Source organism: Crassostrea angulata, chromosome 1 (assembly GCF_025612915.1).
Source record: "Crassostrea angulata isolate pt1a10 chromosome 1, ASM2561291v2, whole genome shotgun sequence".
Taxonomy (NCBI): domain Eukaryota; kingdom Metazoa; phylum Mollusca; class Bivalvia; order Ostreida; family Ostreidae; genus Magallana; species Magallana angulata.
In genome coordinates, this window is record NC_069111.1 from 36,901,268 (window position 1) to 36,914,874 (window position 13,607).

Sequence of the window (13,607 nt, forward strand, 5' to 3'; positions counted from 1 at the left end):
TATTGCAATTTAATTCAACTATTTCCATTTGTCCATTGATTGAATAATTACGAAAATTTTCCTTATTCTCGGTGAAACTCTGCATCCTTATTTTCATATTATAGTACATGTACAAGATCCCAAGTAATGCAAAATATGTAACAGGATTTTGTCCTAATTGTGGTATAAATTCAATTGCTTTTATTATAATATGTCCGATGGAGCAATTGAGAGAGAGGGTATAATCGGTCGTTCCGCCGTCCAGTGGGTGTCAATGTTTGTACAGACACCAGTAGGTAAAGGTGCCTGTACATGTTGATGTACAGTCATACAGACAGAATAAACACAGCTCTGTGTTAACATTGATACAGATAAACATTTGATAACACTTTGACCCGCGACCAAATTGTTTGCCCGATTTTGATATCAAGGACTAAACCGAGTAGAAAAGTTAATTCCCTTTTGTTTACTATTCGTCACCGCTAATAAAATTTAAGCAATTAAAGAATTTGAAAGCCTATCATTTTTTTTAATGTGTGAGCAATTTAAGTCAATTGTTCAACGCTGCGTGTCCTTTGCTTGAGGATTAAACAGTATCCTTGACAGAGTTTAAATCCTTTTGACCCTTTTTTTCAGTTGATTTAGGTAAACATCTTTGTGACCTGGACTAGGGTGAAAAGAACTTTTTCACGTAATAAATCACCGAAAAGGATAAAAACACACCGTCTTAAAAATAATCAATGAAAGACAATCAGGCGCAAAGGATGAGTCACTTCTCTTTAGTGGATCAATAGTATTACATTGGGAGCTCTCGATCCGAACATTTAAAAATACATCTATATTTAATAAAGTTTTTCATACATATTAGACGCTAAGGACATTGACCCTTTATCAGAATAACAAGTCTTTCAATTACAGCGATGAGTAAGTTTTTGATATACAAGGTTGACCTTTATCGGATGTTCATCTAATGATCCAGATATGTTGATTTATTTATTCGTTTCTGGAGCATATTCTGGATGCAATCGATGCCAGCCTTATTAATTTGAAGACATTGCAATGATTTAATTGGAGCGTGCATCCTCCTGGACTTTATATTGAAGATATATAGACGGAAACTTAATCAATTTACAATATTAAAGCATTAATACTTCTGCTTTGCCAGATTGTATAGAATACTTGGACTAGTTCACAGTTAATGTTTTCTATTCGGAGACAAGCAACCGGATTTCCCTTTGTCTATTTTTACATATTTGTTTATTTTATTATTTTTTTGACGTGTGTTTGTGAACGTTCATCCAAATAATGAAGTAAACTATGTAATAATAGACACAAAGAGGACACAACTGCACTCCCAAATATGTAACCGGGAGTTTAAAGCTCTACATTAAAGGTGTAAATATTGATATTGGTTAATTAAATGTATGAGATCATCCATCTGTTTTACCTAACCATTTCAATGTATATCTTTAAAATGTTTCTGAATGACCATGACTCATCTCTGCAACCGCATCGAGCGTGACCGCTTATACTACCAAATATAAGTACTATTATTCAAACAGCAGTTTACTGATGTAAATAAGTTCTTAGCTGTTTACAATGATTCAAAATATTTATTTCTGTCATCAAAAATAAATTTAAAAGTAGATCAGTTCAGGCGTTTATATTATAAACAAGGTATTAAAATAAAGGGGCCATGACTCTTTGCAGAAATTCCCGTAAATCTTCGGTTCGTTTTCCTTTATTTCCATATACGGTCCTTCATAAGTCGATCATTTTAAGGTGACTCACTTGAAGTGTATCGACGTGTTCATAAATATAAACAATCGTATCGGATCAGGGCGAGGTGTGGCAGATTGCCGTGACATTGAATCACATATATACCTGTTCGATCGCGTGGCCGCTGTTATCATATTACATATAGGTGCAACGGAAGTCTTGAAAAAAAAGGCAGTTCCTTAGATAATTTAAAGGTGATATCAAAATCGTCACAGACTTTATCTCCATGAACTCAAAGAACGAGGATATACTAGATTCAAAGATTATATTACAAAAGATAATTATATTGATTACTGATTAAAATTGGATGAATAAAAACAAGAATAATAGAAAGATAAAGGTTCAACAGGATTTTTCAATGCTAAATTTAAAATTCTTGAATTAATACCGAATGCTGACTAAAGAATAATGAAAACGTCGCTCAACGAGAGACATAATTTTGCGTCACTGCGTACACTTTGTATTAAATATATGTGCATGCATCAATTTATTTTCTGCCCAATATGGTGTCCAAACATTAGTCACTTCCAGCATTTATTATGACAAACGGGGTTGGGTTATTGCATGCACAAGAGAAAAGAGGTCTTGAAGTCTGAATCATGAAAAGAGTTTTACTATCATTTCAAGTGTTTTATTCGGTAATAATTCAAGAATTCTTTTTAAATAAAGATACCTGTAATTTAAAAACCTTTGTGATAGTGCACACTGCACTAGCTTCTTGAGGTGTCAAACACTGATTTACACACCTGTATAGCTTTGTCTTCAAGGTTCGTCTTTTACTACTTTGACGTGTGTGATTGAAAAATGTTGACGTAGTCAATCACTCATTTTATAAGACTGTTCAAATTCCAATGACTTTTATGATTTCCAGTAAACAATCCTTTTTCTTTCTTTTTTTTAAAATGATACTTAGCAATAGAAATTTAAGGAATTTGTAAGGTACATATTTTTACCTCAAACAGCATAACCACAACAGATTCATCACTTATCGTGATCATGCACTTGGCTGTTTAATGATGAGGAGCAGATCTAGGGTTGAATGACTGCTGTTCGTTTCGTGAAAAAATATTCCACGGGAAGTCGACTTCCGGTAAGTTCAGGTCTCGAAACATATTCTCGTAAGTACTGAGCATTCCACAGAGGATGAAAGTACAACACAGTACAAAGTCCACATGACAAAACATAATAATAAGGAAATTATCAGATTTGATGCGTAATTTCACTTCCACTAGAAATATATGGGGTGATATGAAATGACTTTTGAAACAATTATATATTAGAAGGTCATAGAATAAAAAAAATAATCCTCATTTTGACCAGGCTACTACTTGTGAAAATTTTATTGCATATAATTCAATGGTTTATTGAATTGACCGATTTATATAATTTAACTAAATGATAAACACACATTCTGCATAAGTGGTAAGATATATACTTTTTAAAGTTCGGAAATATATTTAGGCAAAAAAATTAAATAACTGCAAGTACAAACAACTAGCATAAGTATGCGTTGTTAATTGAATTTGCGTTGCATATGGATATAAATGCAATGGCTTTAATTCAGTGCACATTTCTAAAATGATATTGGCTGAACTCCGTGCGCTGAATATTGTTATAACATCGCGGACATTTTGAACAGAAAATAATGCAATCGTATTATTGATCAGTGCTTCAAACAATGAACACTGGTTTTCAATAAGATCGATTATAAGTCTCTAAAAAAATTCCTCGGTAAGTCTATACCTCTTTTAGTGGTTATGTTCAAAACGCAGATTACGTACGTACAGCCACTGCAAAGATGCGACGTCACTTCTTGCCACAGTAGGCCTATTTCACCAAGCTCATCTTATACGCACTTTGAAATATAGATCCTAACAATGATATCACTTTTTTAAAAAATAAAAACAAATTTTGAGGTTAGTCGTTTTTTCAGCTGCAATCAGTCAAGCTATAAAATGATCAGATACGACTGCCCTTGTTTTGGTGATCACACATAAGCCTTTTGTTTTGAGCATTACTACACCTGTACATATTTACTCAAAAATTGACCAAACGAAAATGACATAGTATAACATGATTCCTTATGATGTTAACGCCATTTAGAATTCCCATATGAATTAACTACTTTAATGTATCTATATCGCAGAACTGTACTGATTTTAGACAACACAGAACTAAAGAGAGCTATACTTTTTCTTACCATTTTCCTTAATATTTATTCGATTATCAAACAATGAAAATGATAAAAACAGGCAACGAACAGAAATGTAAATGCACATAGGATCAAAACATTTATAATTTACTACACAAAACTGAAAACAACACAAGAATTTACATTATGTACTAATCTCTCTCTCTCTCTCTTTCTCTCTCTCTCTCTCTCTCTCTGAGCCATTCCCTACAATATGTACCTTTTCCCCCTAAATAATCATTTTCAGACACTTTTTGACGATTCTGATCTAACTATACATGTACAACAAATCCAAAAATAACATGATACAAAGATTTTGTAAAAATCATGCATGAATATGAAATACACCCGTTACGTTGTATTACATACAAATAAAGTTGGTGTAATTCATGAAAAATAATATTTCTTTTATTATTTTTTTCCCATTTTTTTTTGGGGGGGGGGGGGGTTGGAAAGTAAAAAAAAAAGTCCACTACGTCAATAAAGCTTTGGGGGTGGAGGGTCGGGATGGTCACGTGTCTGTAGTTTACTCGACTTCTTCGGTCGTGGGGTAAGTTTGAGATCTCGTTGCAGCACTGCTGAAGTTTATCTCGGTCCTTGACGTATCGGCCTCTTCTTTCACTGTTGGTGTACATACCTTACATAGTCTGTCTATCTTCACCAGTTCGTTAAAGGCATGCTGGAATTTCGTGTTGGTAAAATAGTAGATCAGCCAGTTGATTGACGGGTGCAGGTGTCCAATAGCAGTGAGAATCAGATGAGGTTCATAGGGAAACGTGTCGTGTTTGTCTATTACAATTATCAAAGCGTACGGAATCCAACAGAGGGAGAAAACGGCGTAAATAATAAACAGTGTGCGCGCAAGTCTGATTGACTTCCGGTTGCGACTGGCGTTTGTAACTTCCTTCATCCTCTGAGTGCTTCTCTGTACGGTAATAAATATATTAAGATAAAGTATCCCGGTGATAGCGACTGGGACCCACACTAGCACGACAGAAAAGGCTACAGTGTAATAGTAAGTGGCCATGCGATCCCAAATGCACTCAAGACTTTTTCGATCGAAAGTGTGGTCTCCTATTCCCGCCAAATTTAACAACACAAGCGTCAGGCCAACAATGTACAGACAAAAACACATTGCAACGCATGTCGGTTTCTTAAAAATAGTGTTGTAGTGCTTGTGATGGCAAATAAATATGTACCTGTTAAAACTCATCAGAGTAATTGAACCGAGAGAGTTGACGCAAGCAATAGTGCACAAACAGGCTATTGCTTGGCATAATCCCGGGATAGCATTGAAGAAATTTTCACCCTCCAATTTAGCTGAAATAAATGAAGTAAAATTATGTTCCGTACCTTAAAACATTAGCACATTATTTATTTATAGGTGTACATGTAATTAATCCAAGGTAATAATTACAATTAAATTCAATTTCCGAAATGCTGATAACGGGGTAAAAACTTTGCCATTCAATACAAAAGATATGACGATCTAATAACTGGAATGCCGCATACTTACCCACAATGCTCATTGGATCCGCCACAATGGTTACATACAGGTCCGATAGAGCCAGGTTGCCGATGAAAATGCACTCTATCGAATTCATTTTCTTCGATTTGCAAAGAGCAACCAGGATGAGTAGATTTCCAAACGCTCCTACAAGTGAAGCCAGAATTAGAGCCACGAACAGACAAGACCCGACCCCCGGGGACTCAGCTATGAACTCAAACCGCCTGAAGACTCTTTCTGCGGGACTGAGGTCGGTTGTGACGTCCATCTTGAGGTTCAAATTATTTACATGTAATTTTGATTTTTATTAATTTAGAAAAGTCTTGTATAAGACTCGGATATTACAAATAATCGCAACAAAACTGTAGAAATTTCTATAGACCTTTATAACAGAAACATTTTTTACCGAAGTGCACAGGCGATTCTTTAAGTCTGTTTTATACCATACGAGCATTGGTGTCTAACCCATTGATATACCTAACTTTATGGGTAGCTCAGGAAAAAGAAGTCAGCAATTTGTTAGAAACTGGATATCGTTTTTCCTCTAGTATTGAATGAGAGGAGCAAAATCAAATCATATAAAAGGTCAGATACATTACTAATTGGGGTATTATTTTGTTGACAAAAAGGGATCAAACAAGAGACTAATACGTGTAGGTATGGTTAATTTTTCAAACGAAATGTTGAAACAAAGTATGATATTTAGGTACTCGGAAAACAGGCAGGTAGCATCGTTTTTGAATAGGGGGGAGGCTAGCTTATTTGAAATCTTGACAAGCAGTTTTTGTCCCAAGGGGAGAGGTGTATTACCTTATTTTTTATTTTAATATCGTTTAGACAACCGTATAATTTTTCACTTGCACCCAAAAAAGTGGGGAGGGGGAGGAGCTAAATTTTCAATACGTATGCTAAAAATTCATAAAAATCTTATACCCAATTTTTATAAACAAATGTAATTGTATCAAACAATTTTCGACTGCAACTAGCTTAAAAAATTATTGCTTGACACAATCGAGTTAAAATTCAACTACATTAGATGGTTGATTTTAGCAAGTACGTTCACGAGGTACATAAAATAAACTCGAAACGAGTCGGTAACATACAAAAGTAGTGGGTGGTTAGGACAACCAATCAAAACTTGAACGGATATTTTCACGAAGTACCGATCAAAGAAACAACATCAAATTAAAGGAATTACAAGAATCCTGGAAATGTTCCTTTTGAGTAGACCCAACAGGACACATGCTGATTAACAACATGGAACAATGTCCTATTCTGATGTCCGATTACATGCTAACGAACAAACGTCTATATTTAATGTGTGTTTTTTTTGTGTTTGAACATTATCGGGAATCTGTTATGAACGTGGCAATTTGTTTTGTATGGTATTTCAATGGTATTTGCAACACGAGTTTCGTGTTTATGCTGTAGGCTTACAAGGTAATTTGCACCAAGAAACTAAATTTTAATTAATTTGTTCTTGTTCAATTTGTGAGCTATTTTCACCGTCCTTTGTTTCCAAGGGAATCATATACATTTGATTAAACATTAGAATTAGTTTGAAGTTGGATAAAAAATATTGTTATTTCTTCTACCAATGACTTTTGTCAAATGCATCTTCCTATAACATACACAGGACTGATACATAGTTCTTCTATCCAGCAGATAGCCAACGAAGATTCTTTTTATTCAATTTAATTAAACATTGGCTGAAAAATGATTACAGATGCTTGAAGGTCGGTCATATATTGACTATCATTTTGTCTTGAGACAGTGTGATCTTACTTTTTAATTTGGTAATACGTGTACAATCATATGGTTATATGTAACACTTCTCACAAAATGTAGAACTTGCAATCATTTTGCTCATGCATCACTCAATTACACTCTGTATTTCTGCGATCCAGTGTAACTTCAAATTTAAGAAATTGATACTACTGCGCGCCATAAATACATTTACCATGATGTTCTAAATAAACTTTTTAAAAAGGAATTCCCACCTCCCTGGTGCAATATTAAGTACATGCTAATATACGCTGATTCGACAAGCTATAATATGTTAACTTAAAGGTTGCTTACAATTCTTGTGCTGCTCTGAGCCCTGAAATCTGTTTTCTTTGCAAGAGACTCTCTTGTAACGATTCCCGACCATCTGCCTACAGATAAATATGGTATCAAGCGCGCTTAAAAAGCGAATGATTCTAAGTTCGCTGGCTTCTTGTAAAAGCCTTCCTTTTTCACGGCTTTGCATGGTTATGCGTTACCTAAATGGCAGATCTTTTGATATTCTCCTTGTATGGAGAACTTGTGTATGAAAGTATTATTAGTTTATCATGGAAACTGAAAAAATTGTCTCAGATATGCCCAAGTCAAGTAATGAAGGTTTGCCTTTAAAATACTGATTTCTCATATTAAGATTATTATCAAATGCATGTTAGATTCATGTATACGATTTATATGTATGAAGCCGATCAATTGTGGAACTTTGTTAATATTGTCCTGATGACATAATTTATAATATATTGCTTTGCGGAGGCTGACAATGGTTTTCGAGGGGTGTCAATTTCAACAGTTACCCTCCCAAACAGGCACTATTTATTTTATTATACTGAATGTCTTAATTTTAAAGAAAATTGTACTGCTTTTATATGTAAATGAAGTGAATTTTACGGCGAACAGTACGCGCATAATCTACGCGCATGTAACAATTCGTTGTGTTACCCGTTGCCAAGTGTGTTGCTAACGCTGAGGGTAATAGAACGGATTACCAACTGCGTCTAAACCAATCAGATTTCAGTATTTAACATGAAAGTAGAATAAAACATATTTTAATAATCCAGGCCGACATATAATACGTACTAATAGATAATGCATACATGTATGCCTGCAGAAGTCTTTGCGCTATACGATATTGATTCATCCGAAAATTTTAAAATTTGCTTCTATTTTTGTGTCTTAGAATAATTAATACTCACATTAGCCCCCTTTACTTTTTCCTTGTTTTTAAATGTTATCTGTCTAGAATGTCTATTACTCAAATATCAGCTCAAAGCCACAATCACAAGAGAATTTGTCATGCCCAACCAAACTAGTTTCTTTTTTATTTTCTTGTATCTTAAAATAGTTATTTTTACTGGGAATTAAAAAAAATGAAAATGAATTATATAACAACTGGAGTGTGTTGACTGTAGGGTTTTCTACGAAAGCCGAATAGGGCCACATTAAAAAATATTTTTATCTCGTAATTACGAGAAAAGATCTCGTAATTACGAGTAAATTATCTCGTAATTACGAGAAAAGATCTCGTAATAACGAGAAAAGATCTCGTAATTACGAGAAAAGATCTCGTAATAACGAGAAAAGATCTCGTTATTACGAGTAAATTATCTCGTTATTACGAGAAAAGATCTCGTTATTACGAGATAATTTTCTCGTTATTACGAGAAAAGATCTCGTTATTACGAGAAAAGATCTACTTAAAATGGTGCGTTTCTGAAAAGAATTCGACTGGATCACCCTTTCAGTCTTTTTCATTCAAGAAACGTTGATTCAATTTTTATTAATATTTAAAAATAACAACGATCATTTTTCATTAATTTCTACATATTAATAATTGGATTTGACATTTTATCTTATATGAATAAAAGGAAAGAACTTCATGTAATTTTACTATTTAACTTATATATATTATAATCCCTTTACGAAGTAAATATACCAGGTAGTCCTATAGTCGTAAAAGTTACAGATAACTTTAAAGACTTTATAGTTTCAGTCACAGATATGGATATACACGATTTACCCGAATTTGTGTTTTATATGTTTATACACAACCTACATGTATATTGAAAATAATTGATGTTGTATTCTAACATTTTGGAGTCTGAAAACAAATTACACGTATCCTTCTTAATTATTGATAAACAGTTCGATGAATTTAATAATCAATCTGCTTTGCTACTTCTTCTGAAATTTCTTTAAAACTGCTTGATCCGATTTTATATCAAATTATGCGTACGCTTTTAAACGATGATTATGCTAAGTATGTATATATCAATAGACATTGCAGTAGTCCATACACTTTACATAAAAAGATTAAAATAATAAAACGCAACATTTTAAATAGATCTTTTCTCGTAATAACGAGATAATTAACTCGTAATAACGAGATCTTTTCTCGTAATAACGAGATTTTTTCTCGTAATTACGAGATCTTTTCTCGTAATTACGAGATCTTTTCTCGTAATTACGAGATAATTAACTCGTAATAACGAGATCTTTTCTCGTAATTACGAGATCTTTTCTCGTAATAACGAGATATTTAACTCGTTATAACGAGATAATTAACTCGTAATAACGAGATCTTTTCTCGTAATTACGAGATCTTTTCTCGTATTTACGAGATCGTTTCTCGTAATAACGAGATGATTAACTCGTAATAACGAGATCCTATCTCGTAATTACGAGATAAAAATATTTTTTTAAGTGGCCCTATTCGTCTTTCGTAGTTTTCACATGTTTGGTTTTTCTGAACTAATACCAATGTGGGTTTTTTACGCAAATGTACTAATTTATTTTACATACTTGACTGTTCATTTATGTGAAGTACCCACACCATTCAGCTCTTGTGTCTCTTTAAACTGATACGTAATTTATAAATATCAATACATGAAAATAGAACAAGTAATTACAAATGTACAGAAGATGTGATTTTAGGTGTGACGTTGGTTGATTTGTCCTTGACCGTCCTTGAAGAACACAATGTGTGATGGAAGTAGAAAAAAATGGAACCGATCACGTTGGTTTGCAAAGAGATTTGTCTGTGACATAAACACACACTAATTAAGGAAATAAGTACATTGTGTGTTAATGCCTGATTATGTTACATAGATTTCATAAATCCTTCATTAATTACCCAAAATTCCTTTAGAGACAGAAAATTATGCAAGATAGTTCAAGAAATTACAGACAAATTATTTGTAGCTAGCAGAGTTTTACCAATTGATCACAAAACCATCGTCTTAATTTTACATTGATTGCAACTTATTATGCCTGTTTAAGACGTGAATTAATCGCCGTTTTCTTTCATTTATTCATCTAGATAAATTGGACATAAGACACGTGGAGAAAAATAGGCCACCACATCTCTTCTGATCTTGTAGCCCTTTCAATGACTTGTTAGATTATCTCAATGTCATCCAAATCGGGACACAAATATGGTTACTGTGATAGGCTTTCAATAAAACTAGCTGAGAACATTGCATGGTCATTGCAATAGGTCTTATCAATATATTGTAGTTATACACTGTATGCTAAAATCCGAATAAAATCCCAAAAAATAAAGCTTAGTTCATTCACATAAGATGAGTCTGTATGGAGACTGTGTTTGTTCGTCTGTTTGTTTGTGGTATTTTTATATGTTCACATTTAGTTAAAACTATGTTGTTCTTGTGCATGTTGCGGCTCATATGGGTATAAAAAAAGCATGTATTCCTCCGACAAGACTTAGTAATGCATGCGTTTACCTTTTTGAAGCTTGATTAGGAAAAATGGTTGCAAGGAAACGATGTTTGACTGGCTGATCGTTGCTTTACCTGCTTTTTTGCACTGAAGAAAAATCTTTAGACTGCAGTTGACTGAACCTTTTTAAATGAGCTTTGACCTGCATCAAACGCACGGCATTTTTACGGAGAGTCTACGGTAAAACTCTTTAATTTCAAGTCACTTATGGAGAGAGAGAGAGAGTGAGAGAGAGAGAGAGAGAGAGAGAGAGAGAGAGGATGATGTAGAAATAACTTATAATTCCTTCAAAATGTCACTTAATAACCAAGCATGCAATATTAATTTTTTGGTAAATATCAATCGATGTAGTACAGAAAGTAAGGCAATAATGCAAATGTTAAGTGCGATGATACACATATAGTGTAGTAAAGACAGTAGTCTATTTTCAGCGATCGAGGTAATATACATGGATTTAAATAAGTATGTATTGTTTTTATTTCAATTACGTTAATTAGATATCTCTAATTAGTTGAAATAATAACCAACAGTGGGCCCCGTACGCCAATGCATGTCCATTTGTTGAGCTTTCACGGTCGAATGAAAGCGACTGTAAACCCGAGAGAAGGCCCATTATCCAATCTCCTGGTGCAGCATCATTAATAATGGCTGTCATTGGGCCCCATATGGCCTCCTTATATTTCTCGTCCATTAACTTTCTAACGAGTTTACACATTAAAAGTAATTAGTCTGCGTAAGTGTGTTCCGCATGTTGCTTTTCGTTAATAACTGAAACTGACCTTTGCACATGCACACCCAATATTGAATTAAATTGTTAATAAACACTCTCGCAGCAAAGCAAAAAACCATTGCATATGGATAGCTTTTGACCCCTTTTGATTGTGCAATTAGGCGTCAACAAAGCACTATTTTTGGCTCCTGTTTATTATTTGTTTTTTTTTATGATAAAATATCCAAACGAAATTTTCTGGGTTTCCGTTTAAGTTGTAGGGCTCGTTTAAACACATCAAAGTATTTAATTCACCGGATGTTAGAATTTTATTCAAAATGGAGTCGCTTCCTGTCAGTTTAACTATTCTTAAGATAGAGACCTCGATATATCTTCTATTGTGTAATTTAGGGTAAATCATTGATTTGAATTAATAAGTTTACCTTAATCAATAACAGTTACTTTATATGTATAAACATTGCTAGTTTTTTAAGGTGATTGTCTCAACCAGCGCTCGCTAGCGTATACGTTGGTTATTTTGCTGAATATCGTGTTCAGAATGATAGGTAAAGTTTTACACGCATACTGGTGACAAAACCATCCAACGGTCTTGTATTGAGAATGAACAACAATCAATCAACCACCCCATTAGTTTTTTAATCACGAGAATCAGAATATAGTACATGTATGTCTTTTGTGTATGTAGTTTTTAACATACTTCAAATCATATTACATGTAATTACAATCATAATGCATTAAATTTATACAAATTGACAGTTGGTATATCACTCTTCTTATCTTTGCCAGGTTAAAATTATCCATGTCATAACAAAGAGTACGGTTATATAATTAGACCTTGAAAAAGATATCAGCTGCTGTTTCTTTATTTGGATAGCTTTATCAAAGGCATTGTCCTTGAGTTTGTACCCGCTTTGACAGTGTGTCACTCTGACACGTGTTGAATACATTGACTGCGAAGGTTGGTTTAATGTATTTTTCTTTGCCGTCAGAACAAAGTTTTGTGGGAAGAAGTTCCTTTGTTTCAAACCTCCCACAAATCATTTGAAATGTGTACGTATCAAAATACCATGGCCCGACTGTCATTGTAAAACACGTTGTACATACCAACATGCATTCTAAGAAAACCAATACTTTTAATTATATACGGGAGAATGTGAATGGCTAGGTCCCTATGTATTGTTAGCTATTTTGTTTAAGCACCGAAAATAGCCTCGTACATGTAAATGCCTAGGAACAGTGGTGATATCAAAAAATATTATGCTTGCAAAAATATACAATCGTGTGGCTTTTCATTCATGAATGCATGATATACATAAATGATTGTTTGCCCACCTTGAACCAAAAACCTATGGACTAGACTGAGATTATTTTTAAACGCAATTTGAAGAGCTCTTTACAGACTCACTTTGACCCTTTAAAGATCTCTTTACAGATTTACTTCGCCCCCCCCCCTCTCTCTCTCTCTCTCTCTCTCTCTCTCTCTCTCTCTCTCTCTCTCTGTATAAAATTCCCGTGTCCCTAACCAACATGTACATTCCAAGATTGAATTAATGAATCAACGATGAAAGAATTGTTTGTGAAATGCTTTGAAGCCGTGTCTTTGCAATGATATACATGTACGTACGTCATCACGATGCATCAAACTTCTAGGTCATTCACGTGTTCGACATAGTAATAATTGCGTGTATGATGTATGTTCTTGGGATGCATACTTCTTCATGTCGTTTGTGTCAAGGACGTGGCTAATACAAACGTTTTACTGTTAAGTTGTCTGCTCCATCAAAGATACGCTGATATCTGCTATTTAATGAATACTTATCAACCCGAGCACGACGAAAGGTTGACATGTTCTTAATGTCTCGAACATTTAATTATTTTGGGTTTTTTGTGTGGCAAATATGTTT

At 33.9% G+C, this 13,607-nt stretch overlaps 1 protein-coding gene across 1 annotated transcript; it reads right to left on the reverse strand.

Moving 5' to 3' along the window:
• Positions 1-4,184: 4,184 nt before the first annotated feature.
• On the reverse strand, positions 4,185-5,835 carry LOC128167894 (melatonin receptor type 1B-A-like). Its single transcript, XM_052833879.1, has 2 exons — positions 5,466-5,835; positions 4,185-5,269 (listed from the first exon to the last, which is right to left on the reverse strand). The coding sequence occupies exons 1-2, from the start codon at positions 5,722-5,724 to the stop codon at positions 4,476-4,478; spliced, it is 1,053 nt and encodes a 350-aa protein (XP_052689839.1). The 5' UTR covers positions 5,725-5,835; the 3' UTR covers positions 4,185-4,475.
• Positions 5,836-13,607: the final 7,772 nt, after the last annotated feature.

Bases quoted from the DNA above. Each gene is read 5' to 3' on its own strand.
- LOC128167894 (XM_052833879.1), bottom strand. From the start codon at position 5,724: ATGGACGTCACAACCGACCTCAGTCCCGCAGAAAGAGTCTTCAGGCGG. The intron at 5,270-5,465 runs GTAAGTATGCGG...CATTTATTTCAG, and splicing joins GGATCCAATGAGCATTGTGG to CTAAATTGGAGGGTGAAAAT.